This window comes from Macadamia integrifolia, chromosome 6 (genome assembly GCF_013358625.1).
Source record: "Macadamia integrifolia cultivar HAES 741 chromosome 6, SCU_Mint_v3, whole genome shotgun sequence".
Taxonomy (NCBI): Eukaryota; Viridiplantae; Streptophyta; class Magnoliopsida; order Proteales; family Proteaceae; genus Macadamia; species Macadamia integrifolia.
The window spans coordinates 34,163,801-34,190,403 of NC_056562.1; the positions used below are offsets into that span (position 1 = coordinate 34,163,801).

Genomic DNA, 26,603 nt, shown 5'->3' on the forward strand with positions numbered 1-26,603 from the left:
CTGAAATTCGTTACTCCTCTCCTCATTTAGTTATTAGTGCATTTCATTGACTAATACTAGCTTGAAAAATGAAGAGTTATACAAGGAGAAAGAAGTACAATAATTTTATAGTTTCTACTGCTCATGCTTTTTAATAAAAACTCTGAACTAAGAGAGATGATATTCTCGAGCTTCGTCTCTTGCATCTGTCATGTTTTGTTTTTCAATCGAATTATTTTGTACATGCAACATCTCAGAACAGAGTGTACAAGCAATGGAGTGAGAGAGGTGTTATAAGAAGGAAATTGCAAAACACAATGAAATCAATCTCCTCCGTTTCTGTAGGGTAACTTATTTTCTTTTATTAATATAAAATTTTAAAATATATAAACGAGCTATGGACTCGGATCTTCTATGCTATAACAGGGCATCTAGAACTCTAGTGTGCATCCAACATTCAGAAACACCATCTTAAATTCCGTACTTAAACTTTTTTTATTATCGGATATGCACCAGATGCCCTATTACACTACAAAGGAATTCACTCCAACGAACTCTTTCCTCATATGTCAAGCCCTTGTAGCCAGCATGTATGAAATGGGAATCCACTTCACTTTCACCGGATTCTATTTTCTATTTTAAGTTTTGTAATAAAAAATTGCGTAGATCGTAAGTTATATTAGTTTTGTTCATCCTCTAGTTTTTGGATAAAAATCGTCTGCCATTATAATCTTGTACAATTTTGTTCAATACCCCCTTGAGAGGGTGACACGTGGACAAAATGGTTTGAATGGTTCAGATTATTCCTATATTGATCTAACTCCAAACTAGTGAGTTGAAGAGGTTAGATCAATGTAGGATTAATCTGAGCCATTCAAACCACTTTATTCATGTATCACCATCTGAATGGGATATTGCACAGTATTATGCGGATAAGGAATTACGGAGAATTTTTATCCCTAGTTTTTCGTGTCAAATAAAATTATATTTTTAATAAATCATTTTATCATGTTTTTTAATACGAAAAAAAGGTCATTAACAAAACACAGCTCCACAGGGAGTTCTCATCTCACTTCTCTTCTCTTCTGTCCCTATTTCTTAATTTGATGCTTCTTCGTCTCGCCATTTCCTTTTCGCTGTCATATTTTTTTTAACTTCGCTGTCTCCCTAAACCGACCTTCGAAATTCTCTAATTCCTCAATCCTCATTTTCCTTTACCTGTACTGCTTATGCTCACAGGGTTTTCTTTTTTCCTTTTTATGGGATCGACTCAAATCCAGGAAGTGGGGATTTTGAGTTGCTGAATACTTGAGGTCTGTGGAGTAAATTCCTTCTAATTGCAGTCACATTATCTTCTTCCTTTAATTTATAATTTAGGAAGAAGGGTTGAATTCGTAGATCTGTGTTACAATATTGAGTTTATTTTTAGTTGTGATGATTGAGTGGATTATGCAGCAGTCTGGTGTGTTGGTTTCCTAATTTGATAGCCGCAACCAAGAAATTAGGCTCTGTGATATATGGGTTTGAAACGGATTATATTGAAACAATTCTGAAATTTCGGTAGATTTTGTCATCTTGGTGGGATTTATCTGGTTTCGTCTGTGTGAGTTGATTATGGAACTGGAGAGATCTCATTACTGAGCTTAGAATTACAATTCATTTTCATAGGAGATAGGCTTTGAAGTTTAACATGGTCTGTGGCATTTCAAAATAAAATATTGGAAGATCATCCCATTGTCAAGTCCTTTGATGGTTCGGGAAGATTTTGAATAACAACTATATCTTCGTCGTCAACGAAATTATCTGCGGAGGTATGTTTCTTCTTAGGTTAGTATGGAATTCACATGTTGTCTCCTTTGATCCACTGTCATCTAATTGTGGAAAACGATAAACCTATTTATGCCATGTGTCTATTTGAGGTCGAAACAGTGAATTTTTGGCTATGTATTTAAAAGGTTTAGTGCACAGGTTTTTTTAGAATGCCAGCAGCCAACTGAAGCATTGCTTGTAACTAAATGAAACCAAAAGATACCAATCATGTTCGTACTTCATTTATAAATCATGCTAGCATAATTTATTAGTAGGCCATACTATATGTGGCCTTACGTCTAATTCAAATGTCACCGTTCTCCTTCCACAGCTACATCTTGTTATGTTCTCACCTTTTATAATTATATTTTTCTGATTTCTATATTTCACCCTGTTTCAATTGTGAAGGTTATGATTTCATAATAGAAATATTGTTTTTATCTTGGTAAAGTCAACAGAAACGTTCCTGTTGGAATCATGTGGTTATATTTTATCCTAGCAAATGTTGGCTCCCTCCAATAAGGATGCGGGTCAAATTTCTATGAAGTTTGTAATCAATTCCGACAAAGAAACTTAAAAGTAGATGTAAACAAGGAAGCTGACTGAATCTTCTAATCGACAGTAGTAATTTCAAAATAACCCATTCTCTAACCCTGTCTATAACTGCATTGCATAGTTTTGCCACATATTGTTTTTCTGATGGTTGCTGGTAGAACTTTGATTGTGCATTCCTCGCATGGTTAAAAATAGTATGAGCAGCTATTCAATGTATGAAATCTTATTTTTTATCAAGCTAACAACGACTCTCTTTTCACAGGTTCTTATTGACACATGTTCTTTCTCAGCTAAACTCTTAACCGTGCTTGTTTCAAATCTGAATTGGTTGGTGTTGCCACCAAAACAAAAAACTCTTTTGATGAGAAGGTCTTTAGATGTAAACAATTGGTCCTTCTAATCATCTTGAAGGTTCATATTTGATCTGGTGATACATAATTTATAGATAATTTTGTAACTTACTGCTATCAGTTGAGTATTAAATTGATGAATCTCTCGTCATTTCTATAATTATTTTTAACCTGAAATATGCCTTCATGGTGGGGAAAGTCTTCATCCAAAGAAGTAAAGAAATTGAACAAGGAAAGTTTTATTGATACATTACACCGAAAATTTAAGATTCCATCCGAAGAGAAGGGCAATATTAGAACAAGTGGATCTCGTAGACGGAGTAGTGATACAAGTTTTGAAATAGGATCTCGATCCTGTGCTGCATCAAGATCACCACCCCCCTCCACAGAAGTATCACGGTGCCAAAGTTTTGCAGAAAGGCCTCAAGCACAACCTCTTCCTCTTCCAGGGTTACACCCTGCAAGTGTAGAACGGACAGATTCTGGAATCAGTATATCTACAAAAATAAGATTGGAACAATGCTCTAAGCCATTGTCGTGTTTGCCACTCCCAAAACCTGGTTGTATCCCACACAGGACAGATTTAACGGATGTTGATGGAGATTTGGCCTCTGCATCTGTTTCTAGTGATAGTTCAATTGATAGTGATGATCCAGTCGACTCACGGCTTCTTAGCCCACAGACAACTGACTATGAAAGTGGGACCAGAACAGTGAACAGTCCATCCAGGTGAGCTTGCATATGAACTGGTGGCATATTATGTTGGTTCCTCCGGTTATTATGATGGAATATCTCTTCCTTCCGTATGAGATTTTTTTTTTTTCTTTTACAATTTATATTCTTCCTTTTGATTTTTCTATAAATCCTAAAGAAAGTTGTCTTGTCTTACTGAAGCACAATGCACAGGGAACATTCCCCTATCCGTACTCCAAAGAACTCAAGAGAAGTGCTGAAGCCAACTAATCTATTGTTCAACAGTCAGATACTCTCTGCATCACCTAAATGGGGACCATTAAGCAATTATGCGCCAAATTTACAGATTCCTCCCCATGGTGCTTTCGGAAGTGCTCCAGACAGTTCGATGTCAAGCCCTTCAAAAAGTCCTGTAAGAGCATTTGGCACCGATCAGATTACTAGCTCTGCCTTCTGGGCAGGAAAAGCTTATCCAGATGTTTCATTACTTGGATCTGGTCATAGCTCGAGTCCAGGTTCAGGTCATAATTCTGGACATAATTCGATGGGAGGAGATATGTCAGGACAGTTATTTTGGCAGCACAGCAGGGGAAGCCCTGAGTGTTCTCCAATACCTAGCCCCAGAATGGCAAGTCCTGGTCCTAGCTCCAGGATACATAGTGGTGCTGTCACTCCTGTGCATCCACGGGCTTTAGGGGCATCCATAGAAACATCAACAGGCTGGCAGGAGGATGGGAAACAAAGCCACCGGCTGCCGCTCCCTCCTATAACTATTCCTAGTTCTTCCCCTTTCCCTACGTCAAGTTCGCCTCCAACAGTGTCCTCCTCACTTTCACGAAGTCCTGGAAGGGAAGAGAATCCAACAAGTCCTGGTTTGTGTTGGAAGAAAGGAAAGCTACTGGGGGGAGGCGCTTTTGGACATGTTTTTGAAGGCTTTAACAGGTTTGTGTCTGAAGAAGTTGAATGCTTGTGTGCGCGCACACACACACACACACACACATGTACACACTTGCATGCACTCACACTTACACTTGCAAGCTTGAATGCATGCATCCATTAAATTTACACGAGCATTATGGACAAGATATTACTGTTTGCCTTCTGCCTGCTTCTCAGTTTTGCAAGTAGCTAACGGTTGAATACTTTAGTCACTTTATTGATTATCAGGCAATTCATGTATAGTTTTAGAAAAAAGAGATTGTTCATGCACTTATTTATTTATTTTTTGGTTGATTTCATCATTATATAATTTGGTTATTGGCCTAATAACGAGTCTGAGACTGTTTAAAGTCATTGCAATTTTGATTGAATGCAATTGCCCTGATTTTAAGGATAAGCCATTTCATATTTCTGTTATTCTCAAAAAGTGATTCTCATTGAAACATTTCTGTTATTGTTCTGTTGCTATTTTTTTAGTGAAAGTGGTGAAATGTGTGCTATGAAGGAGGTTACCCTATTTTCAGATGATGCGAAGTCGAAGGAAAGTGCCAAGCAGTTGGGGCAAGTAAGGTTTTCTAATTTTTTATAACCTTTATTGAATTTTCCCTATAATAGATTTGACAGGAGGTTTCTGGTCTGTACTCTGAATTCTGAAGTTTGCTATTTTACCCCAACATTAATTTTACTATATTTTTTAGTTTGAAAGAGAACTTCTCAGTCTTTATGGTTTATTATCACAGGAAATTGCTCTACTGAGTCGCTTGTGGCATCCAAATATAGTGCAGTATTATGGTTCTGAGACGGTAAGCATTCTGTCAGTTCTGGACTGTTCAAAATGCTTTTGCTGTAGTTAATTATTTGTAGAAGCTTGATGTTGTCTCTTTAATGGTATTGTCATCTAGAAAATCTCTCTTGTTTTCACTATTTGCTCAACAAATTAATACTACTTAGAAGTTTTGGTTTTTGTCCTCTTCTTCTTTATATATTCATTTTTTTTGGGGTGGGGGGGGGTTGATGAATGTTGTTACTTCTCCCTTCAAAAGTAGTGGATCAAAGTCAAGATTGCTTTTGGGAACTACTCTTTGTGTCTTTTAAACCATGGTTATGTCAGATATTACAACAGCAACAACAACAACAACAACTATAACAACTCAGCCTTATCCCAACTAAATAGGGTCGGCTACATGGATTGTTGCCCTCCAATCAGCTCTATTCCACGTCATACTTTATACAAGGCCTGAGCTATGTATGTCTTTTCTTACCACTTATCCTAAGGTCATTTTAGGTTTGCCCCTAACTCTTTTAGATCCTTCAAGCTGAATCAAATCACTCCATATTGGAGCATCCAAAGGCTTTTATTGAACATGGTCATGCCATCTTAAACAACTTTCTCATATCTTATCATTTGTTGGAGCTACTCGCAATCTAGATCTAATATGATCATTCCTTTATCCTTCCTAGTTTTACCACTTATCCATCTCAACATCCCTATCTCAAGTACATTGAGTTTATCTACATAATGCTTTTTAACTACCCAACAATTCGCACCATATATCATAACTGGTCATATGACTGTCTTATAAAATTCCTTTAAGTTTTAAAATAATACGTCAATCACACAACACTTCGGATGCATCTCTTCACTTCATCCATCCTATTTCGATTTTATGTGAAACATCATCTTCTATATCACCTTCTTTATTTATGATAAAGCCCAAATACCTAAATAATCACTTTGCGGAAGCTCCCTCATCAAATTTCACTACCTCATTATCCATCCTTGTGTAACCTTGTGTAAGTAAAGTTACACATCATATACTCTTCCGTTTTACTTACTAGAAACCTTTTGATTCCAAGGTTGATCTCCATAACTCTAACTTGGCATTGATCCTTCTTTTGTCTCATCCATCATAACCTCATCATCAACAAAAAGCATACACTAAGAAAACTCATCTTGAATGTCTATTCTTAATTCATCAATGATAAGTGCAAATAGATAGGGTCTTAAAGCTCTTCGTTGATGTAAGCCAATTGTAATTGGGAATGCAATGCCTTGACCCTCCCACAATTCTTACACTAGTCAATACACCATCAGTCATATCTTTAATTATGCTCACATATTTACTTGAAACACTTTTCTTCTCTAGTACTTGCTAGATTAACTCTCTAGGTACTCTGTCATAAGTTTTTTCTGGTTCAATAAACACCACATGGAGATATCCTTCTTTCAATCTCTAAATCTTTTCATGAGTCTCTTAAGTATGGCTTCTACCATGGATCTTCTTAGCATAAAACCAAATTGGTTCTCTGTAACAATAGTTTCTTTTCTCAGGTAGGTGTTTAATAACCATCTCCCATAATTTCATAGTAAGAACTTATGCCTCTACAGTTATTGTAGCTTTAAACATCACCTTTATTTTTGTAAATCAAAACCACAATTTTTCCCCTTCAGTAATCTGACATTTCCTTTATGCACATAATCTTATTAAACAACTTGATTAGCCAAGATAAATCACAAATTCCTAAGTGCTTCCACGCTTTTATTGGGATCTCATTTGGGTATTGTACCTTGTCTACTTTCATCCTCTTTAAAGCTTCTTGTTACTTTAGACACCCTGATTTTTCGTATATCTCTACAACATGTGGTGTCTTGATAGGTAATGCAGTATTCCGGGACACTATTACTCGAAGTGTCTTTATTTAGTAAGTTGCAGAAGTAAACTTTTCATCTCTTCTATATGTTTTCATCCCTTGTTAGTGCTTTACAATCTTATCTTTTAATACATCTAACATGGTCAGGATCTCTATTCTTCATTTCCCTCATTTTAGCCATCTTATACATAACTTTTTCTCTTTTTTTGTGCTCAGATTGTTATAAAGATCCTCTAATTAGGTTTAGGATTTTTTGAATTTTCTTGTTTCTCTTTTCTTTCCCTCTCCTTTTGGGGTTGTCTTTGTTCTTCTCATTGGTAATGAATTCTTTATTCACCAAAAAAAAAACCTCTTATTTCTTCGCTCTTGCTTTTCCCACAATCTTCTTAGCTTCATTTTTGGAAAATTTATACTTGTTAGATCTTTTACATCCTTAGTCCTTTGTCACGTCTTAAACTAGCTTTATTAGTCTTAATAACTGCTTAAACTTCATTATCCCACCACCAACTCTCCCTAGAGGAATGTCATTTTTCTTTTAATTCACCTAGGACATCTTTGCAACCTTTTTCATACAAGTAGTCATCTCGTTCCACATCGTATTAGTGTCTCCCTCAAAGTCCCATTTTCCTTGTTTGACCACTTTATTAGTAAATGATTTCAAAGTATCTCCCTTTAAGCTCTACCACCTTATCACAGGGCAAATAAGCTCACCTTTGTTACGATTCTGCGTAGTGAGGCACATATCCATGATTTTTAATCTATGTTGTGTGGTAGGCTTTCACTTGGTATAACCTTATAGTCTTGACATAACAATCTATCGGACCTTCTAGTTAGGAAGAAATCTAGTTGGCTACTGTGATACCCACTTTTGAAGGTAACTAAATGGTCCTCTCTTTTTAAAGTAAGTATTTATAATAGATAGATCATAAGCCGTAGCAAACTCTAAAATTGAGATCCCCTCCTCATCCCTCTCTCCAAAATCATATCTTCCATGTACACTCTTCGTAGCTTCTAGGATCTTACACAACATGTCCATTCGGTTAACCCCCGATTATAATCTTTTCTCCTTGACTAAAACCTTGCACTAATCAAACCATTTGTTCCCAAAATTATTACTTACCACTTTCATCCAATCCTATTTGAGGTGCGTAAGCGCTAATTATATTGAAACCTCGTTCTCCAACACAAGCTTGATGGATATACACTTATCTCCGAATCTTTTAACATCCACCACATCATTCTTTAAATCTTTATCCACTATTATACCCACTCCACTTCAATTACTTTTATCCCCTGTATACCAAAGTTTAAAGTTGTCCAACTCCTTCGTTTTTTTACCCTTCCATCTAGTCTCTTGAGTATAGGCTATATTAATCATTCTTCTCTTTGTAACACCTATCAATTCTCGACTCTTACCCATTAGAGATCCAATATTCCAAGATGCTAATATAATCCTATGCTTTTGGATTAGCTTCTTTACTTGCACTCGTCCATGGTGCAAGAACCCTTGCCTACTTGTCACCGCATCCAAGTTCCAACGCGGCGCATCGCGTACAGGGGATGCCCTAGCTAACCCTTGCCCATTTTTCACTACACCCGGGTCGTAGTGTAGCTCGTCACTGATTCTGTGGGGAATGCCCTAGCACAACATTTATAATATGAGGTTGTAGAATCCATGTAAAAGGGTTTGGCTAGGGTTTTTCTTCCAGTGTCGGTTGTCTCCTTGATGCATCAACTCTCCTTTATTTGGGCTTGGGACGGGCAACAAACACTGGCGGAGCTAAACCATGGTTCTGTCAGATGCCACCCAGAAATAGCTAATGTCCATATTCATCAGAAGTTCGGGGAAGTTCATTTATTATTCTTATTATTCATTTTAAGCCCCCCGGATAGATAACAAATGTTTTTTATTGCTGAAATAAAATGCAAGGAATATAAAACATATAATACAACAAGACGCTGATACCTAGGGCCTTGAACAAGATTACTCAATAGGGTAATGACCCAACTACAAATATTTCCTATTAACCCCACCCCTAGCGAGCTTATCAGCCATTGAATTAACTGATATCTTCCTCCAAGGAAAAAAAATGAGAAGATTCCTAATCACTCAACAATCTGGCTTTTTATGTCGATGAGATTATTGTCAAGGCTGAGTATCCTGTGAGAAACCCATCCAATCACCAATGACGAGTCACCTTCAACCTCCACCTTCATCTATCCTTGTGAAAGAGAAAACGTGAAGCCTTTGATAATTTCTTTCATTTGAACAACGATGGAGACATGGAGTCACTAATAGCAATGGGGCCAAGAGCTATCCTGCGATACATCTCCATCCTAGACCAAATTTTGGAGGGTTTCACTATGTCAATGTTTGTTCTAAAAATTGGGATGTGGCAGTGTTGTCTTTTTGCCGTAATTAGTTCTAATGTTTCTTTCTTTTGGTTGATATATTGCAATTCACACATCTTATACTTTTATCTGTTGAATTGTTTCTGGGTTGCTAGCTATTGTGGTTTTTCAATTTTCATCTCCAAGCTTCTTGGTAGCATTTTAAGTTTGAAAGAGTGCACTTCTTTGTCTTTAGTTGCGATTTTTGCATTTTTGGTTGAACACAAAAAACATAGAGTCCAAGTATTAATGATAAGTTGGAGTTATGGAGATCTACCTTGGAATCAAGATGTCTTAAGATAATTAAAACGAAGACGGAGTATATGGTGTGTAACTTTAGTAGCTCAAGGACAGACACTGAAATGGTGAAACTTCAGGAGAGAGATTCCACAAAGAGACTGTTTAAGATATTTGGGGTCTAATTATTAACAAGGATGGTGATGATGATGTTTTTCACAAAGTTAAAGCAGGATGGATGAAGTGAAGAGGTGCATCTAGAGTGTTGTGTGATCGACATATTCCTCTCAAGCTTGAAAGAAAATTTTACAGGACAGTCGAAAGACCGGCTATGTTGTATAGGGTGGAATGTTGGGTAGTCAAGAAGCATAACTTAGATAAGTTGAGTGTAGCAAGATGTGGATGTTGGATGGATGTGTGATGTAGATAAGTCACTTAATGGGCTTATTTTATTGCAAATAAGCCTTGGGTTGGGTTATGTATGTTTTGGGCTTTTGATCCGATGGGTTCTCTTTGTAATGAACCACTTTAATGGACCTAAAATATGGGTAGAAAGTAGGAAAACGGGATTTAATTCATTAGTTTAGTTAAGAGTCATATTTTGAATCTATTCCCTTTGTTATTTCAGTTTGAGTCAGTTTAAGTTTCCTCGTTAATGAATGACTAATTAGTTATCTACTCCATGTTAGAGTTCTAGCCTAGTCCTATTTGGAGTCCAACTCCTATTATGTAATGTCTAGTCCTACTTGGAGTCTAATTCCTAGTTAGGTTGTGACTGCTAATCTGCCCTCTTTATATAGAGGAGTTAATGTACTCTAATTAGACAGATTTGAAGAATAATGAATTGAGTGAATGTTTGAGAGCCTTCGAGCTGTGAGTGATTCTTCCCCTCCCTGTTCTTTATGCGATTTCTCTCCCTCGCTGGTTGGATTTGTGCAATATCTAATTATGTAATCCCTTCCTTCCCCTACTATTCTAATTTCCTCTCTCTTCCCTAAGGCCTACCCCATCAATGTGTGGCAGAACTATGAGAGAGAGTGAGGAATGACATGGTCAGATCTGAGTTGGGAGTGGCCCCGATTAAGGACAAGCTCGGAAAATGCTGCTTAAGGTGGTATGGCCATGTTGAAAGGAGGCCTTGGAATGCTCTAGTACAGAGGAGTGACCGAATCTAGTTGGAAAGAGCTAGAAGAGCTAGAGGCAGGCCTAAAATGATCATTGATGAGTTGGTAAGGGAAGACATGCAAAAGCTAGGTCTTGTATGACATCAAATAGAGCTGTTTGGAGGGCAATGTTCCATGTTGCCGACTATGTTAAGGTGGCATGGCCTAGAGGTGTTGCATTGCCTGGTTTCTTTTCTTTATCCTTTCCCCTTTTCTTTCTTCTTCCTTTTATCTTTTTCTTTGACAGATCCATGTAGCCAACCCATTTAGTTGGGAAAAGGCTGAGTTGTATAAAAAACTTGAGTCAATATTGAAATATGTGTTTTGGGTGGATTCCTTTATCAGTTTCTTTTGGGTTGTTGGTGGGTTGAATGTTCAATTCATCTCATCTTTTTCCTTATTATTTCTTGCACTATTAAAACAGGAACTACATATGTGGTTGCTTGCCTGTTATCAACTACGATGCTATGTCAAAAGTCACGATTTGAACCTTCCTTTTTTCGATAAATTACTTGGAGTCTTGGACCTTTCCTTTATTAGAACAGTATATTTGATACTGACTCACTTTTGTTTATTATTTTTATCACCGGTAATTGTTTGTATGAGTTCCTATCTATTTTTGTTTTGTCTTTAATTAATGATCTTTGAAACCTTTTTCTTGAACAGGTTGATGACAAACTGTACATATACTTAGAGTATGTGTCGGGTGGCTCCATCCATAAGCTGCTTCAAGAATATGGGCAGTTTGGTGAACTGGCAATTCGCAGTTATACTCAGCAAATTCTTTCAGGCCTTGCATATTTGCATGCTAAGAATACTGTCCATAGGTTGGTATAGTTGCCACTTTCTGTTGGTTTGGTTATGTAAGATATGGTTGTTGTTACCGCTTTCAGTGACTATTGTGCAAGTTGTCTGTCTTTACATATCAGCTCTATTTTCTGTACAGGGATATTAAAGGAGCAAATATACTTGTAGACCCCAATGGACGTGTGAAATTGGCAGATTTTGGGATGGCAAAGCATGTAATATTTCTTCTCTCCTCTTTTTTTTTTCCTCTCTATTTAGTATTCAGTCTATATTCACTGTCATTCCTAAATCTCATTATGTAGGAAAATCCAATGTTTGAAATTTTAAACAAAACTTGTCAAAATTAGCAAAATATTTCTGTTTCCCCAAGGGTTGAAAGCGTTCCTGGTCCCCTGGATGAAATCTAACATTCGTGAAATCTCAAATGATTATCAACCACTAACCACTGGATGAGAAGGAATTTGTAATGAGCAAAAGCTATGGTTGTGGCTTGTTGGGGTCTTTCCTCGTTACTTTGTTTCCAATTTTGGTGCATGTTTATGCACAAACTTGAGTGCTCAATGTCTTATGTCGTATGGGTTGTTGGACATTCTGGTTAAGAAAAATCTCAATATTTTTATCACAATTGCAGATTAGTGGGCAATCGTGCCCCTTATCTTTCAAGGGAAGCCCTTACTGGATGGCACCTGAGGTCAGTATATTTTTAGTTTATTACCCATTTCTGGTAGCTTACAACACGTTAGAGTAGCATCTCTCATTTGAATTGTTCATTCAGGTTATAACGAATTCAAATGGCTGCAATCTTGCGGTTGATATATGGAGTCTTGGATGTACTGTTCTTGAGATGGCTACAACAAAACCACCTTGGGGCCAGTATGAAGGGGTCAGTAGTTTAATATCAATACTGGAAGATTTTGAAATCTTTTATATATCTTGTAGTTCGTCATAAATTTGCCAAATTTTAGTTGTTTTTTTGTATAACTAACATATATATTCACTTTGTTGGCTTCTTATACTGATATTTCTTCTCTGTTCTGGTTAAAAGGTTGTTGCCATGTTTAAGATTGGGAACAGTAAAGAGCTTCCAGCAATCCCTGATCATCTCTCAGATGAGGGGAAGGATTTTGTCAGGCAGTGTTTGCAACGCAATCCGGTACATCGTCCTACAGCTGCTCAGCTTTTGGAGCATCCTTTTGTAAAAAGTGCTGCAGCTTTGGGGAAACCCATTTTGGCCTCTGAGCCTACAGAAATACTGCCTAGAATTACTGATGGAACGAGAACTCTGGTATGGATATACTTCTTGCCTTTGTTATGTCTTGTATACTTGTTGCTGCCATGTTTATCACTTGTGACTGATGTAGTCATGTAGATCCCCACTTTGGGAGGATCCATCACAGGAAGAAAGGCCCAGCCCAAAGGGGCCTACCGATTTCACCATAAGCCACTTAAGTGGCTAAGTGATTAATTAGAAATAGGGGCCCATTGGGCTCATCGATTATTACTTGAAGTATCTAATTAATTGCTTTAATAAATCAGGCCCATCGATTGTATCTTGCCCATTAGAGGCTTTTAGTTAATGATTAGTAGTCTCCTACTCCATGTTGGAGTTCTAGTCTAGTTCTATTTGGAGTCCAACTTCTATTATGTATGTCTAGTCCTACTTGGAGACTAGCTCTTAGTTAGGTAATGATTGCTATTCAACCCTCGACAATCCAACCCCAGATGACGGTCACGATGTTCTTCAGCTGGTCATGTGGTTCATCCTCCAAATTATAATTCTTCACAAATTGAAAATCAAAATCGATGATATCGATAGCAAGCTGGAGTTGCTGGACAAGCTTTCAGAGACAAGCTCCGTGCATATCTAGATTCGAAGTGTAGTAGATGGTGAAACTTATACTCTTCATTGGAGAAGATACTAGGTGCAATTCACATGTTCTTTCTTTGAAGCGGAAGGCACACCGATTTGCAATGGACTCAGAGGGAGACGCATTGAGCTTCAAAACCCTAAGACCAAAATCGCCTTTAGGGAGGAAGAGGAAGAAGATGAAACTTGGTAAGGGCAAACATGTAATCTCACTTTAAGATAAGGGTATTTTGGGGTTTAAAATGAAATTCTACATCTTGGGTCATCACTTCATGGTGGGCAGCTCACGGCATGGGTACAATTGATAGAATCTACAACATCAAAGGGAGCGTTATGTAATTTTAAACTTTGAAGGAAAGGGGAGTGTAATAAATGGAAACTTTAGGGGAGGGGAGTGAAATTTGCTCTTTTTTTTTTTTTTACTGATTTTTCGTGTACATCCTATTTTTGACATTTCTAACCTATTTTATGAATTAGTTTCATAAAAAAAATACCTAAAATATTACTTGTGGTGTTGACCCAAGTTTGCTAGTGTACGCTGAGTGAAGTTGTACATTTCCTAAGTCTACATATAAGTTATATGCTGGAAATGGAAATACTTGATTAAAACAAATAATTTCGACACTGTGAATTCATAGATTGGGTCACTCTAATTAATATATAAAAATTGAAAGCATTCTATTATGTATATAACTACATTGTAAAAAAAAAAAAAAAAAAAAAAAAGCTGTTTGCCTTTTTTGCTCGAAGTACTCTTTTTTATTTGGATCTCCTTTGGTTGTGCAAAATATATGACTAGAATCAAAGAGTTAGAGAAATTTGACTTTTTTTTTACTTCAATCCACCGTTTCCTAAGAGAAACAGTCGAAATATGGAAGATGTAGGTCAAAATGTGCGAAAATGAGCTTGTTTCCCATGAAAGAAGTCATTTTATAAGCACTGTTTGGTCAAAGTAGTCAATTTCTGGGAAGTATCAGTCGAAATGGGTCGATACCACTCGAAACCAGTCAAAATCTTGTCTCGGATTGGCTCGATATGGTCGAAATTTCGAACCATGGATACAATACCCGATACTGATACTTTAAACCTTGGTTCCACGTAACAATGTAACTAGGAAAAAGCAATGTAGACAGATTGTTCTGGCAATATATTCTTTTAGTACTCATTTCCACAACAAACAAATTCTTTTTTTTTTTTTAGTTATATAGAACTGTAAAACAACAGCTGGAACAAATATTAGTGCAATTAATAACAGAGCTTTGGAAATATATTGTGTTAGTATATTTTTTATCATATTGTATATTCATAATATATTATAAGCTCACTCTTTTTTTTTCCCTAAATTTGTAATAAAAAAAAGGTGGGGTTTTTTTTTTTTTGGAGGGGGGGGGGGGAGGATGATGAATGTTAAGTGTTAACCTCAGTGGTATTCTCTTGAAGATTTTTGGTGCTCTGGTAAAGAGTAAGATGATCATATGATCATAGTTGTCATGGCGTCTAGGTGAGCCAAGGCATTGGAGATGGTCTGATAAACAAGGCGACCAAGGCTCTTGGATGCCTAGGCAACACGACTTGACAACTATGCCTATGATTCAATTTTAGTGGAGTTAAATGACCAAGGGTAGACCAAAATTGACCATGGAAGAAGGGATGAGAATGGAGTTAGGTTGACAACTAACATGGCTTTAAACAAAGTTGAATGGAGAAACAAGATCCATGCAGCTGACATTGTTTAGTTGGCAGAAGGACTTAGTTGAATTGAGCTATGTTGAAAGTGCTTTTCATTTGTCAAACTTGACTGTTACTTTACAGAATAGAATCTAGAAGATTATAGAAGTAGGGACTAGGGACCACACTTAGAACCAAGATCTGTTGATGAAGTTTGTGCAAACAGTAGAAATTCTGTATTTTCAGAACACCTCAGGACTCTTCTGGAAGGATAAATAGACCTTGGAACGAAAGGGAAATCATTTCTAGAGTGAAAGGATTGAGGATGTATCAATAGAAGGTTAAAAGCTTAAGCCTGTATGAGTCACCAAGGGTTTCATCCAGGCTCTTTACATGCAACAGTTCGGCAGTGTGATCCGAAACCGTAATCATACTGCACTTGGGGTTGTTACCTCTTAAGGTTGGCCTATTTCCCTATCATACTGAAAGCTTCTCCCATGGACTCATTTTCTAACAAGTAATCAAGAATGCAATGCTTTTTCACAATTTCACAAGTTTCATATTAGGGCCATGCTTATCATAGAGGACTTCTATGTGAGTGGGCAATGGGCCATCCCTCAAACTGTTTTACCGACCAGGTCGTCATTTTAATATTTCAACGAAACCTGTCAACTCATCCACAAATAATAATCATAACAACAACAAGAATAATAATAATACAACAACAACAGCAACAACTCAGCCTTTTCCTAACTAAATGGGGTCGGCTACATGGATATTTGCCCTCCAAACAGCTCTATTTGAGGTCATACTAGAGTTAATACAGTAATAACCAGCTTGTTCAGTAACTGCTTCAACCAATTGTGCAATGGAATATTTCAGAAGAATGCAAATGAAGGAGGCAGGGTGGGAAGTGTTCCACCTTCCATTTAACACACATTTTCCAATTGAAATGGTTTGATGAATGGCTTTTTATGAAGAATATTTTAATGAACAATGACGGAAGAGCTATAGAACCTAACCACTTGTGGCTGGTTCATTTCTTGTTGTACCTCCCTCCCCCCCCCCCTCTTTGGCCCTGGGCTTACTCACATGGGTTGTTGATGGGCTTTCTTTAGATGATGAAAGTAACTAAAAATAAAAAGCGAACAAATTTTTGTGGTTAATTTTGGATGATTAACCGTTGATATTATCTATGGTCATCTTTCAGGGTGTTAGGCATGTGAGAAACCTTTCTTCCTTGGAGGCAGAAGGACTAGCAATCCATCAGTCCAGGGATACCAGAACTTGCGCTGCATCCAGGTCTCTCTCTCTCTCTCTCTCTCTCTCTCAGAAATATATCTCTCCTGGTCTGGATATTTTAGTGGGGATCAGCAGCTGAATTCTTGTAGTTGGACCCAGTAAGGGAAAAATACTTTAGGACCCATCTGGTAAGGGATGGCAACAGGCTTGGTTTTGGATGGTATCACCAATACTATACGTGTCCCTCTTTTAAAATGTTCCAAAAAAAAAAAAAAAAAAAAAAAAACAGCCTGCTCTGGGAGACATTCATGGGGCTCCGAATTGTACAAGGTAACATGGCGGGTATGATGGGTTTACCCAAGCCTACTCTGGGAGACATTCATGAGGCTCCTAATTGTACAAGCCTACAAGGTAACATGGCAGGTATCATGGGTTTTTTTTTTTTTCAAATACCATTCCAACCCTCACCAAATAAAGAGGGACACATATAGTATTGGTGATACCATCCAAAACCAAGCCCATTGCCATCCCTTACCAGAAGGGGCCTAAAGTATTTTTCCCTTACTGAGTCTTACTACAAGGACATGAAAACCATGGGAGCATCTAGATCAGTTGATTGGTCAAGTTTTTTAAATATTTGAATATCCTTGTATGAGGTCTTAGGAATATATTTATATTTGGCTCAATTTGTTTATTGTTTGGTACCTTTTTGTGTTATTTGATCAAGTTTACTGTTTTATTGAGTTATTCTAGGTTTATTATTTATAGAGAAAATTGCATTGCCACCCCCTAACTTTAGTTTTTATTCAATGTCATCCCCTGGACTTTTTGAAACACAAAAAATACCCCTTAATAATTTAAAAAATTTCAAATCCGTCCCAACTGTTAGCCATCCCCGTTAAGTGATGGAATGTCTATTAGTTTTTATTTAAAATGCCCAAAACACCCCAATATGATGTGAGTGGACCATATTACCCTTGACCCTTCTTCTAAACTCACTCACATATGGCTGGTTGACAAAACCGAGAAGGGAGCTTGTGCTACAGCCGTTGCCATCGCCATCACCGTTGCCGTCACCGTCGTCGTGGCCATCGCTGTTGCTTTCGCCGTTTCCGCCGTCGCCGTCGCCGTCGCCATCGCCAAAACGTAAAGCTAAGGAAGAATGTGGGATGGTAATAAACCAGACACAATCGGTTCAACCATTTCTACAGAGAAGTTTTGATCTCTAAACAAAGTTCTAGTACTGGAGAAGACGACACCCAACCTGAGATTTGATCTTGGGGACGTGAACAGAGTTGACCCAAGTCGACAAAAATCAAGACAATTAACTTGTAGAGAGAGAAAATCCAGAGAGATGTAGAGAGAGAAACAACTTACCCCACAACTTGTATCAATGGCGGTTCTAATGGATCTATCCTTGAGATTGATCAACTCGTCGATATCATCAATATAAGCATCAACACCATTAGGGAACATGGTACCACCACCGGGGAACTTGAATCGATCCCCTTCAAATCGAATCCAGTTCTGAACCGCCTTCTCCATCGTCAATTCCTTGTGAGGCACATTAGGATACCACACATAGTCCCGACTCATCGACAATTTAAACGGGTACTTGTAACCATACGGCACTGGCACACGACACTTAAGCTGCAGTACACCATTGACGACCTTCCCCGAGGCCATCGATCTCCTCGATCGGGCCGTCTTTGACGACACCATATCCCTTCCAATCTCTCAGTTTCAAACCAGAAAAAGATCAGCGAAAAATTATCCAAGAATTGGGGATTCAGTGAAAAAAGGAAAACCCAATTTGCTCTTCTTGACCCCTTTCTACCGTGAAAAAAAGAAAAACAGATCTCACACCAAATATAGGGTTTCAGACCATTTCCTTAAAAGGTAATCAGCCATTAATGGACTCTGAAGGAAAAGATTCAAAGACCCTGGTGAAGTAGACGAAAGAGAATGTGTCTGTACTCTATAGAATAGAGAGAGAAGTGAGATACTTCTCTCTACCAACTCTACTATTTTTTGTCTCTTGGAATCGGTTTTTTGATGGAGATCGAGATTGCTTCTTCTCGGAGAGTACGACAGCGGTAAGAACGGAAACCTAATCTTAGATCGAGAGAGAATGGGAGGGATTTGCAAAGAGGTTGGGATTTGCATAGGGTAAGATGGTCCAACTCACCTTGAGTGGGGGTATTTTGGACATTTTAAACAAAAACTAACACACATTCCATCTCTTAATGGGAATGGTTAACAGCAAGGATGGATTTGAAAAATTTTTAAATTTTTAGGAGGTGTCTTTGGTGTTTCGAAAAGTCCAAGGGGTGGCATTAAATAAGGACTAAAATTCAGGGGGTGGCAATGCAATTTTCTCTTATTTATAATTGGATCAAAAGTTGAAGTAGGAATAAAGAAGGATGCAATAGATGGGAGCATCAATGTAAGATTTTGATTGATTTTTAGGAGGTCCTGAAGAGTTGTATTGTTTTCTTTTGATAGATAGTGAGTAGATGTATAGCTTATGGAGTTTCATACGCACTCTAGGTGTGATTGCTAGAGCCTTATCATTGTGACTTGATGTATGGGTAACTCTTCACCTTGTTCTTCTTTTCCTCCTCCATCTTCTCTATCCACTTTGTGTCTCTACACATATTTATCTCTTTATGCCACAGAGAGCTTTCTCTATCTCTATGGAGCTTCACTCTCTCTGTGCTTTCCTCCCACAGAGCACCATCTCTTTGTTGTTATAGTCTATATTACTACTACCATACCCAATGTTCAGCCAGCTGACTCCTTCCCTCCTCCCCAAAAAAAAAGGAAAAAAAATTTAAAGAGGAAACATCACTCCCCTGCCCTGAACTATTGAAATATCAACTTGACCCCACACTTTTTCCAAAAATATCACCCACCTCCCCCAAAATAAAAAGATTCTATCTAACATCCCCAACCGTTTGAAATGGCTATTAAGTCAGCTGGTTTTTTCTCATAATGCCCAAAATACCCTCCTAAACATGAAATACCCAATATACCCTTAATGAAAAAACCCATCTTCCCCCATACCATACTCTCTCAATTAGCTCCACTTCCCTTCCCCTTTCTCACTGAACCAAATGGAGAAGAAGACAAGAACCTGCAATTTCTCACATCGTCTTCTTCCTTGAAGCTCACACGCAGCCATTGATTCACATCATCTTCTTCATTGAAGCGATTGGAGCCCTAGATTAGGTTATCCGTTCTCATTTTCTGAAGTTCTCATCATTCATTGTGGCCTGTGATTCTTACGGTTGTTGAGGTACCGACTACAGAGTACAGATAGTGCTACTTGTTCTTAATTAGCATGATAAGCTTTTAAAATCAGAAGCCCAATATTCTTAATGATTCTTTACCTAAATTGAAATGTAGCTTTTAACTGAAACGTAAATGGTGACTGAGCTCTGTTCTTCTAAAAATCCTTGCCCTATGTTCCATCTTCCACCACTACAAAGAAGTTATTGAATGAAAAGAATTTCAAACTGTTTCAGTTTCGGTTAATCTGATAATCATCTTTAAGACAAATTTACAGGATTTCTAAAATTCATGGATGTTATACCCATCATGGAAATTTCAATTCGAATCTTAAGGAAATTCTCCCCGTGTAACAAATTTCAGCTAACCAAAGAATTGATTTAATTTAAATATGTTCTTAAATCTGTTCTTCTGGATGTATCTCTTTCAATGTTTTGTTCGAACTCTGCCATTCAATCCATTCGCACTTACAGTTCCAAGATCGTAACGCAAGAAATCCCCAAGAAATGTCTTTGCTGCATCCAAACTCGGAAAATACGTGGGTTCCAAGAAGATCTGCGACAACGCATCGGTAGAATCCGTAGACACCATACCTCTGTTCCCCTTCACCTCCAAGCTCCCCATCAGTATCATGATGAGTTGTCGATACGAGAAGAAGAACCTCTTCAAAGCCGATTCGATTGCCTGTAATGCTGTAGCAGGTGAATTCTCCAGGAGTCTCCATCTCGGATAACCTAACCTAGGGCTCCAATCGCTTAATTATGCGAATCAATGGCTGCGTGTGAGCTTCAATGAAGACGGCAATGTGAGAAATGGGAGAAATTGCAGGTTCTTGTCTTCTCCATTCGGTTCAGCGGGAAAGGGGAAGGGGAAGTGGAGCTAATCGAGAGAGTATGGTATGTGGAAGATTGGTTTTTTTCATTAAGGGTATATTGGGCATTTCATGTTTAGGAGGGTATTTTGGGCATTATGAGAAAAAACCAGCTGACTTAACAGCCATTTCAAACGATTGGGGACGTTAGATAGAATCTTTTTATTTGAGGGGAGGTGAGTGATATTTTTGGAAAAGTGGGGTCAGGTTGATATTTTGACATAGTTCACGGGAGGGGAGTGATATTTCCATCCTTCGTTGACCCCAAACATTAATCACACATCCGTAAACCTGATCACCAAACTTGAAAAGCCTGAAAACCTTTTTGAACTTGTTTGTCATCGTTAAGAAACCAATCCACGCAATTCCTATATTAACTGGTTTAGGTTCCCTTTTCCCTCACTTTCTTAGAGCATTCCTGTATCTAGTCATCCTGAGCCCTAGATATAGCCCTAACTTCTGCATGAAGGTGTCAGAGCTTAGGTTCAGCCTCATCTGGTCATGGAGGCACAGTATTTTGGGGTAGTTTTTTTTACCACCAGCATTTTGAGATTCCAGTTAAATGATTGGTCAGGCGATTGTTTACTCGAATGTGTACACTGGGATATGAATATGACTGCTCAAATCATTGTTGGTGAGAATCGGTCAAGATGTATGACTTCTCAATCACAACTTAATCACCATTGATTCAGTCAAACAACAGTCGGTGAATTCTGTTATCAAGATCATAGAATTCCCTAAAATGTCAGGTAATTTCTTAGAAAAGCATGCCAATGTGTTCAGATAACTTGAAAATGGCTCGCCAGCTCTAACATGCTTATGTACACTGGGATATAAACATGAATGCTCAAATCAGTTGGTGAGAATAAGTCAGGATGTATGACTGCTCAATCAAAACTTAATCACCATTGAGTCAGTCAACTCACAGTTGACGAATTCTGTTATCTGAATTGTAGATTCCCTAAATTGTCACACACACACGTAATTTTTTAGAAAAATATGCTCATGTGCACACAACTTGAAAATTCGTAGCCAGCTCAAACAGTTATGTGGCTGCTCCTGTGTAGCAAGTCTAACTGCGCAGGGTTGCCAATGTTGCAAAAATGCCTGGGCACCCCTAGGGATTGTCTAGATGGGTGAATTAAGTGAATCTATTTTAAGTGATTGGGTTGGAATAGAGTGATATGGTGGAAAACAGGTTTGGCTGCTAAACCCTGTCCTCTGTGTGTGTGTGTGGTCGTGTGCCCCTACGCCGAGACATGTGGCAGGAAAGACCACCCTGCCCCCCTAGTTGGTCCCCTGGCGCAGTGGCCACGCGACCAGGCAGTGATCCCGAGCCCATATATATATATATATATATATATTTCCCCCTTCCTGATAGGAAGTTGAACGCAGGTATTTGAGATAAGGTTTAGTGAGTTTAATTGTTTTCCGTTTGATTGTGCTTACTATCAAATATGACATGTTTCTCTTTTTATCATTTTAATATTTACTTTTGGTTCAGTTAACGACTTTTATGTCTTTCCATGATTTGGAACCATACAGAAGACATCCAATGCTAGCTTCCAACAAACCCTGTCTCTGATATTTTGAGTCCAGTCAGTGTTGGTGGGCTGAGAGTTGGTTTTGCTAATCTTTCCCAACTGATTAGTAATTCTTAGTTGCTGTGCAAAAGAACATGTCAAATATATTCGAGATGGTTGTGAGCTATTAATGACCCATGTATTGAATGAGTACCCTTTTGATGTCCAGTGATAACGTGCTGTGGAACATATCATGTCCAGTTTCTCCCATTGGAACCCCCATTCTCCATTCAAGATCTCCCCAACATGTGAATGGAAGGTTTTCTCCTTCTCCTATATCTAGTCCCCATACCACTTCTGGTTCATCCTCACCCCTCACTGGAGGAAATGGTGCCATTCCATTTCATCACCTGAAGCAGTCAGCTTACTTGCATGAGGGCTTTGGAACTATGCCAAGGTCCCCAAACGGTCTATATGTCAATGGTTCCACGTATCATGACCCCAGGCCTGACCTCTTTCAGGGGATGCAGCCTGGATCTCAGGTCATACGGGAACTAATGTCATCCGAAAATGATTCTCTTGGAAAGCGGTTTGGAAGGCGTGCCTATGGGGATTCAAGGGAATTGTATGATGGTCAGTCTGTGTTGGCTGATAGAGTATCTCAGCAGCTGTTGAGGGATCTCGTGAAATCAAATCCATCACCGGACCTTGGTCGTGGCTCCCCAATGTTACGCCACACCAATGGTTTCTGACTTCATAACCTACCACTTGGAGCAGGCTCCTGAGCATATATGATTCTTTTTGCGAGTCTGGAAGTTGATTTATAAGCATATTAGTGGCAAAGAAGGCTCATTTGTACAATAAGGACCCCGATTGGAAAATCCTGGAATAAGGTTGGATCCTTGGAAGCCAAAGTGGCTAGCAGAGGTTTCTCATTACGGCCTCGTTTCAGTTCCTCCACATGGTAAGCAACCTTGGTATCGTAGTTCATTTATTGATGCCTGAGCTATCTGCATTCAATTGATTTTGGCGTATGGCAATTGCTGAAATGTGCTTCAAGTCTTCAAGCTTTTTCTACTGGTCTGTTTTGTCAATTTCCGAGGAACATGAAATGCTTGGAGCAGGCTCCTGAGCATATGGTTAAAAAATGGCCATAGCAGTTCCATACAGTTAAAAAAATGTTTGGTAGCGGAAAGAAACTGTACATTTCAAGTCATCATACAAAAGAAGAGTAAGTTGGAAGAGATTAGCATTTTGGTATGGGAAACTGGATTGGGGTGCAGATTTTTCAGGGAAGCAGTTGGGAATTTGCAAAGCTTGCCCTGTTCAGTTAAATACCACTTGATTTTTGGATCAGTATTAACGGTTGTAGACTGTTCTACCTAATTGCTGTATGTACATCATAACTGCAGTAAATTGAAGAAATCTAATTACATTCCTCTGTCTGCTTCATGTTACCTGAATTCTTCTCATAGCTAGAATTCTTATATCTGGAGCCTAGTTGGTAAATTTGCATATAATTTGTGACCCTGAATTCCTGAAAAAGATTTTCCTTAATCAAGAATATAGACGAGCTTTAACTTAGCTCTTCTAAGGTTATGGAAGGGGCAATGCTATGACGGTATTGAGGGTTTCCTTCGGTGGAGCTTATTTTCTGTTTGTTCGGCTCTCAGTATAAAAGACTCTTAGATCTGTTATCTCACATCATCAGTTAGTAAACAGAACGCGGAGACTTCACTTGCAGCCCGGATCTGATCAGCGTTTTACCAATGTCGAGATGCCTCCGCCTCCTAGGATGATCTGGATGTGCTACTCTGTTTGGTTGTTTGAGATACCTGAACATGATTCAATCTGTGCTCTTTGCTATCAATAGCTGTAGTCTTTGGAACCTCGTGCATGTTTGGGTAAGCTTCTGCAGTGGCTTCTAAGAAGCCTGTTTCTGGGGCTTATGCAGATTACGAAGTCGTACAAATCAAAATCTAATGCTTGGAATCCTTAACACATAGCCTAGCCCCGCAGACTTATGGGCTTTTCAGTATTTCAGGAGTAAAAAGATTCGAACATTTCATTTGGTTGGCTAAAACTGATGAACAAGCTTGAAGGAGCTAAAAGCCTGATAAGTGTAGCCAGATATATAAGTTACCCTCACCCTACCGTGGTTCTAAAACTCGGATCAGATCGGTCAGTATGGGCCAGATTGGGATGGTATGTTTTAAATATTCTTTTGAAAAACTTTCCCATCCTCAAAGTATCAATACGGTACCTAATACAATTTGATATTAGTACATGGAAGAAACTCAATCCTTTATATATAATTAATTGAATGAATTTATCTATAGGAAATGTCTGCGCATATTTTTATGAAAGAAAAGATTAATACCTAGTTGCATGACATCTGCACCAGCGCAGGACCAATAGGGGTGTGTGGTCATGCATCAAAACAGTAGGGGAGCATCATCAGTGTGGGGGCAACATGGTCTTTTTATACCCTTGTGTAGGTGTGTACTTACGCCATTCTTTCTTCGTATTATTATTTTAGGGAAAATAAAAAAAGTTAGCTAGTTGTGCCCTTGTGTCCAGAGTCCAGACATGATCACCCCACCCCCACTGAAATCAAAACATCCTATTTAGTTTGATGCCCTTATGCACGCTTTCATTGACCCTGCTCTAATGTTGCCCACGATCACCCCATCTTTTATTACCATTTTCTTTCATTTGTTATTGCTTAACCCCATTAAATATTGTTAGATCAAACACTAAAAAATACGAAAATAAATAGACAAAAGATTCGCACGACACAAAGATTTAACGAGGTTCACACACTAGGGTGGTGTGCTATATCCTCGGGCGAAGAAGAAGATGTTTCACTATGCAGAAGAGAGATTACACCCAAGCAGCGGCGAGGAAATTCGCCCTGAAACTCTAGCTCGATAAACCCCCAAAATATAATGACCAATCTCAACATAACAACAATACATTATATACTCCAAGTCACGAGTCGACCCGTCGGGTCACGATCAATCCGGTCGAACCATACCCCTCTGCTTCCATCACAGATCTCAGAAAACTTTTCATTCGGGTCACCACCATAATATGCCGGAGTTGGTCAATCTTTAAAACGGGCCAAGAATTCGAGGCAAGCTTAACAAATCTCCACCTTGACATGAATTTTCCTCCAACAAACAAACAAATAGCTAAAATCTTCATCTTCTACAATAACCTTCCAAAGGGCTGAACTCAAACACGACAAACACAAGTAAGTTCTAGCAATGCTCGAACTTACCAACACACAAAGGCTTAGTCAACATATCAGCCGGATTGTCTTCAGTACCAATCTTCAACACTTGAATATTACCTTGAACAATTATCTCTTTGACGGAATGATACCGAACATCAATGTGCTTCGTCCTCTCATGATACATCGGATCTTTAGATAAGTGAATAGCACTCTGGCTATCACAATGGATAACAGTCACCTCATGATCTATGCTGAGTTCTCTCAACAAACCTCTAAGCCAAATAACTTCTTTAATTGCCTCAGTCACTGCCATATATTTTGCTTTAGTAGTAGATAATACAACTGTAGCCTATAAAGTAGCTTTCCAACTAACCGTAGTTCCTCTAAGAGTAAATACATAGCCTGTGAGTGACCTCCTCTTGTCAAGATCACTTGCATAATCTAAATCAACATAACCGGATAAACTATCACCATTCCTTCCAAACTCCAAACAAACACCAAAGGTCCCTTTCAAGTACCTAAGTATCCACTTCACTGTTTTCCAATGAGTTTTACCTGGACATAAAAAGTATCTGCTCATCACGCTGACAGCCTGTGAAATGTAGGGACGAGTGCAAACCATAGCATACATAACGGAGCCAACTGCACTAGATTATGGAATACGTGACGTGTACTCTACCTCTTCATCTGTCATAGGTGATAGAGCAGCTGAAAGTCTAAAATGAGATGCAAGATGAGTACTTACAGGTTTCGCATCTTTCATGCCAACACGATTCAATACATTCTCAGTGTACTTCTGTTGAGATAGCCACAACTTCTCTGTGTTTTTATCCTTCTTGATCTCCATACCAAGGATCTTCCTTGCTGCCCCCAAATCTTTCATTTCAAATTCAGAACTTAATTGTTCCTTCAACTTGTTGACCTCATTCATGTCTTTTGCTGCAATCAACATATCATCAACATAAAGCAGCAAATATATGAATAACTCATCAGAGAGCTTTCTGAAATAAACACAACAGTCATCTTGACACCTGCAGTATCCAAAACTAGCCATAACTGAATCAAACCTTTTATACCACTGTCTGGGAGACTGTTTCAAACCATATAGGGACTTCTTTAAGAAGCATACATGGTCCTCCTTACCTTCAATAACAAACCCTTCAGGTTGATGCATATAAACATGTTCTTCTAGTTCACCATGCAAGAATGTTATTTTCACATCAAGTTGCTCCAACTCCAAATCATGCATAGCAACTAAAGCAAGTAGGACACAAATAGAACTATGCTTAACAACAAGTGAGAAAACATCATTAAAATTAATTCTTTGT

General features: G+C 38.4%; 1 protein-coding gene across 5 annotated transcripts; it reads left to right on the top strand.

Moving 5' to 3' along the window:
- Positions 1 to 1,009: 1,009 nt before the first annotated feature.
- LOC122080900 (mitogen-activated protein kinase kinase kinase YODA-like) lies at positions 1,010 to 23,494 on the top strand. Of its 5 annotated transcripts, XM_042647784.1 has the most exons (13): positions 1,013 to 1,292; positions 1,648 to 1,790; positions 2,606 to 3,422; positions 3,588 to 4,328; positions 4,803 to 4,890; positions 5,066 to 5,128; positions 11,435 to 11,595; positions 11,715 to 11,790; positions 12,207 to 12,266; positions 12,351 to 12,458; positions 12,621 to 12,860; positions 16,321 to 16,412; positions 22,267 to 23,494. In XM_042647784.1, exons 3-13 carry the CDS (start codon positions 2,872 to 2,874, stop codon positions 22,787 to 22,789), a joined length of 2,703 nt encoding a protein of 900 aa, XP_042503718.1. In that variant the 5' UTR covers positions 1,013 to 1,292; positions 1,648 to 1,790; positions 2,606 to 2,871; the 3' UTR covers positions 22,790 to 23,494. The 5 variants fall into 5 exon arrangements, with proteins under 5 accessions (XP_042503720.1, XP_042503718.1, XP_042503717.1 ...); XM_042647786.1 differs by lacking the exon at positions 22,267 to 23,494 and adding an exon at positions 22,060 to 22,241 and having other exon boundaries at positions 1,010 to 1,790; XM_042647783.1 differs by having other exon boundaries at positions 1,013 to 1,806.
- The last annotated feature ends 3,109 nt before the right edge of the window (positions 23,495 to 26,603 follow it).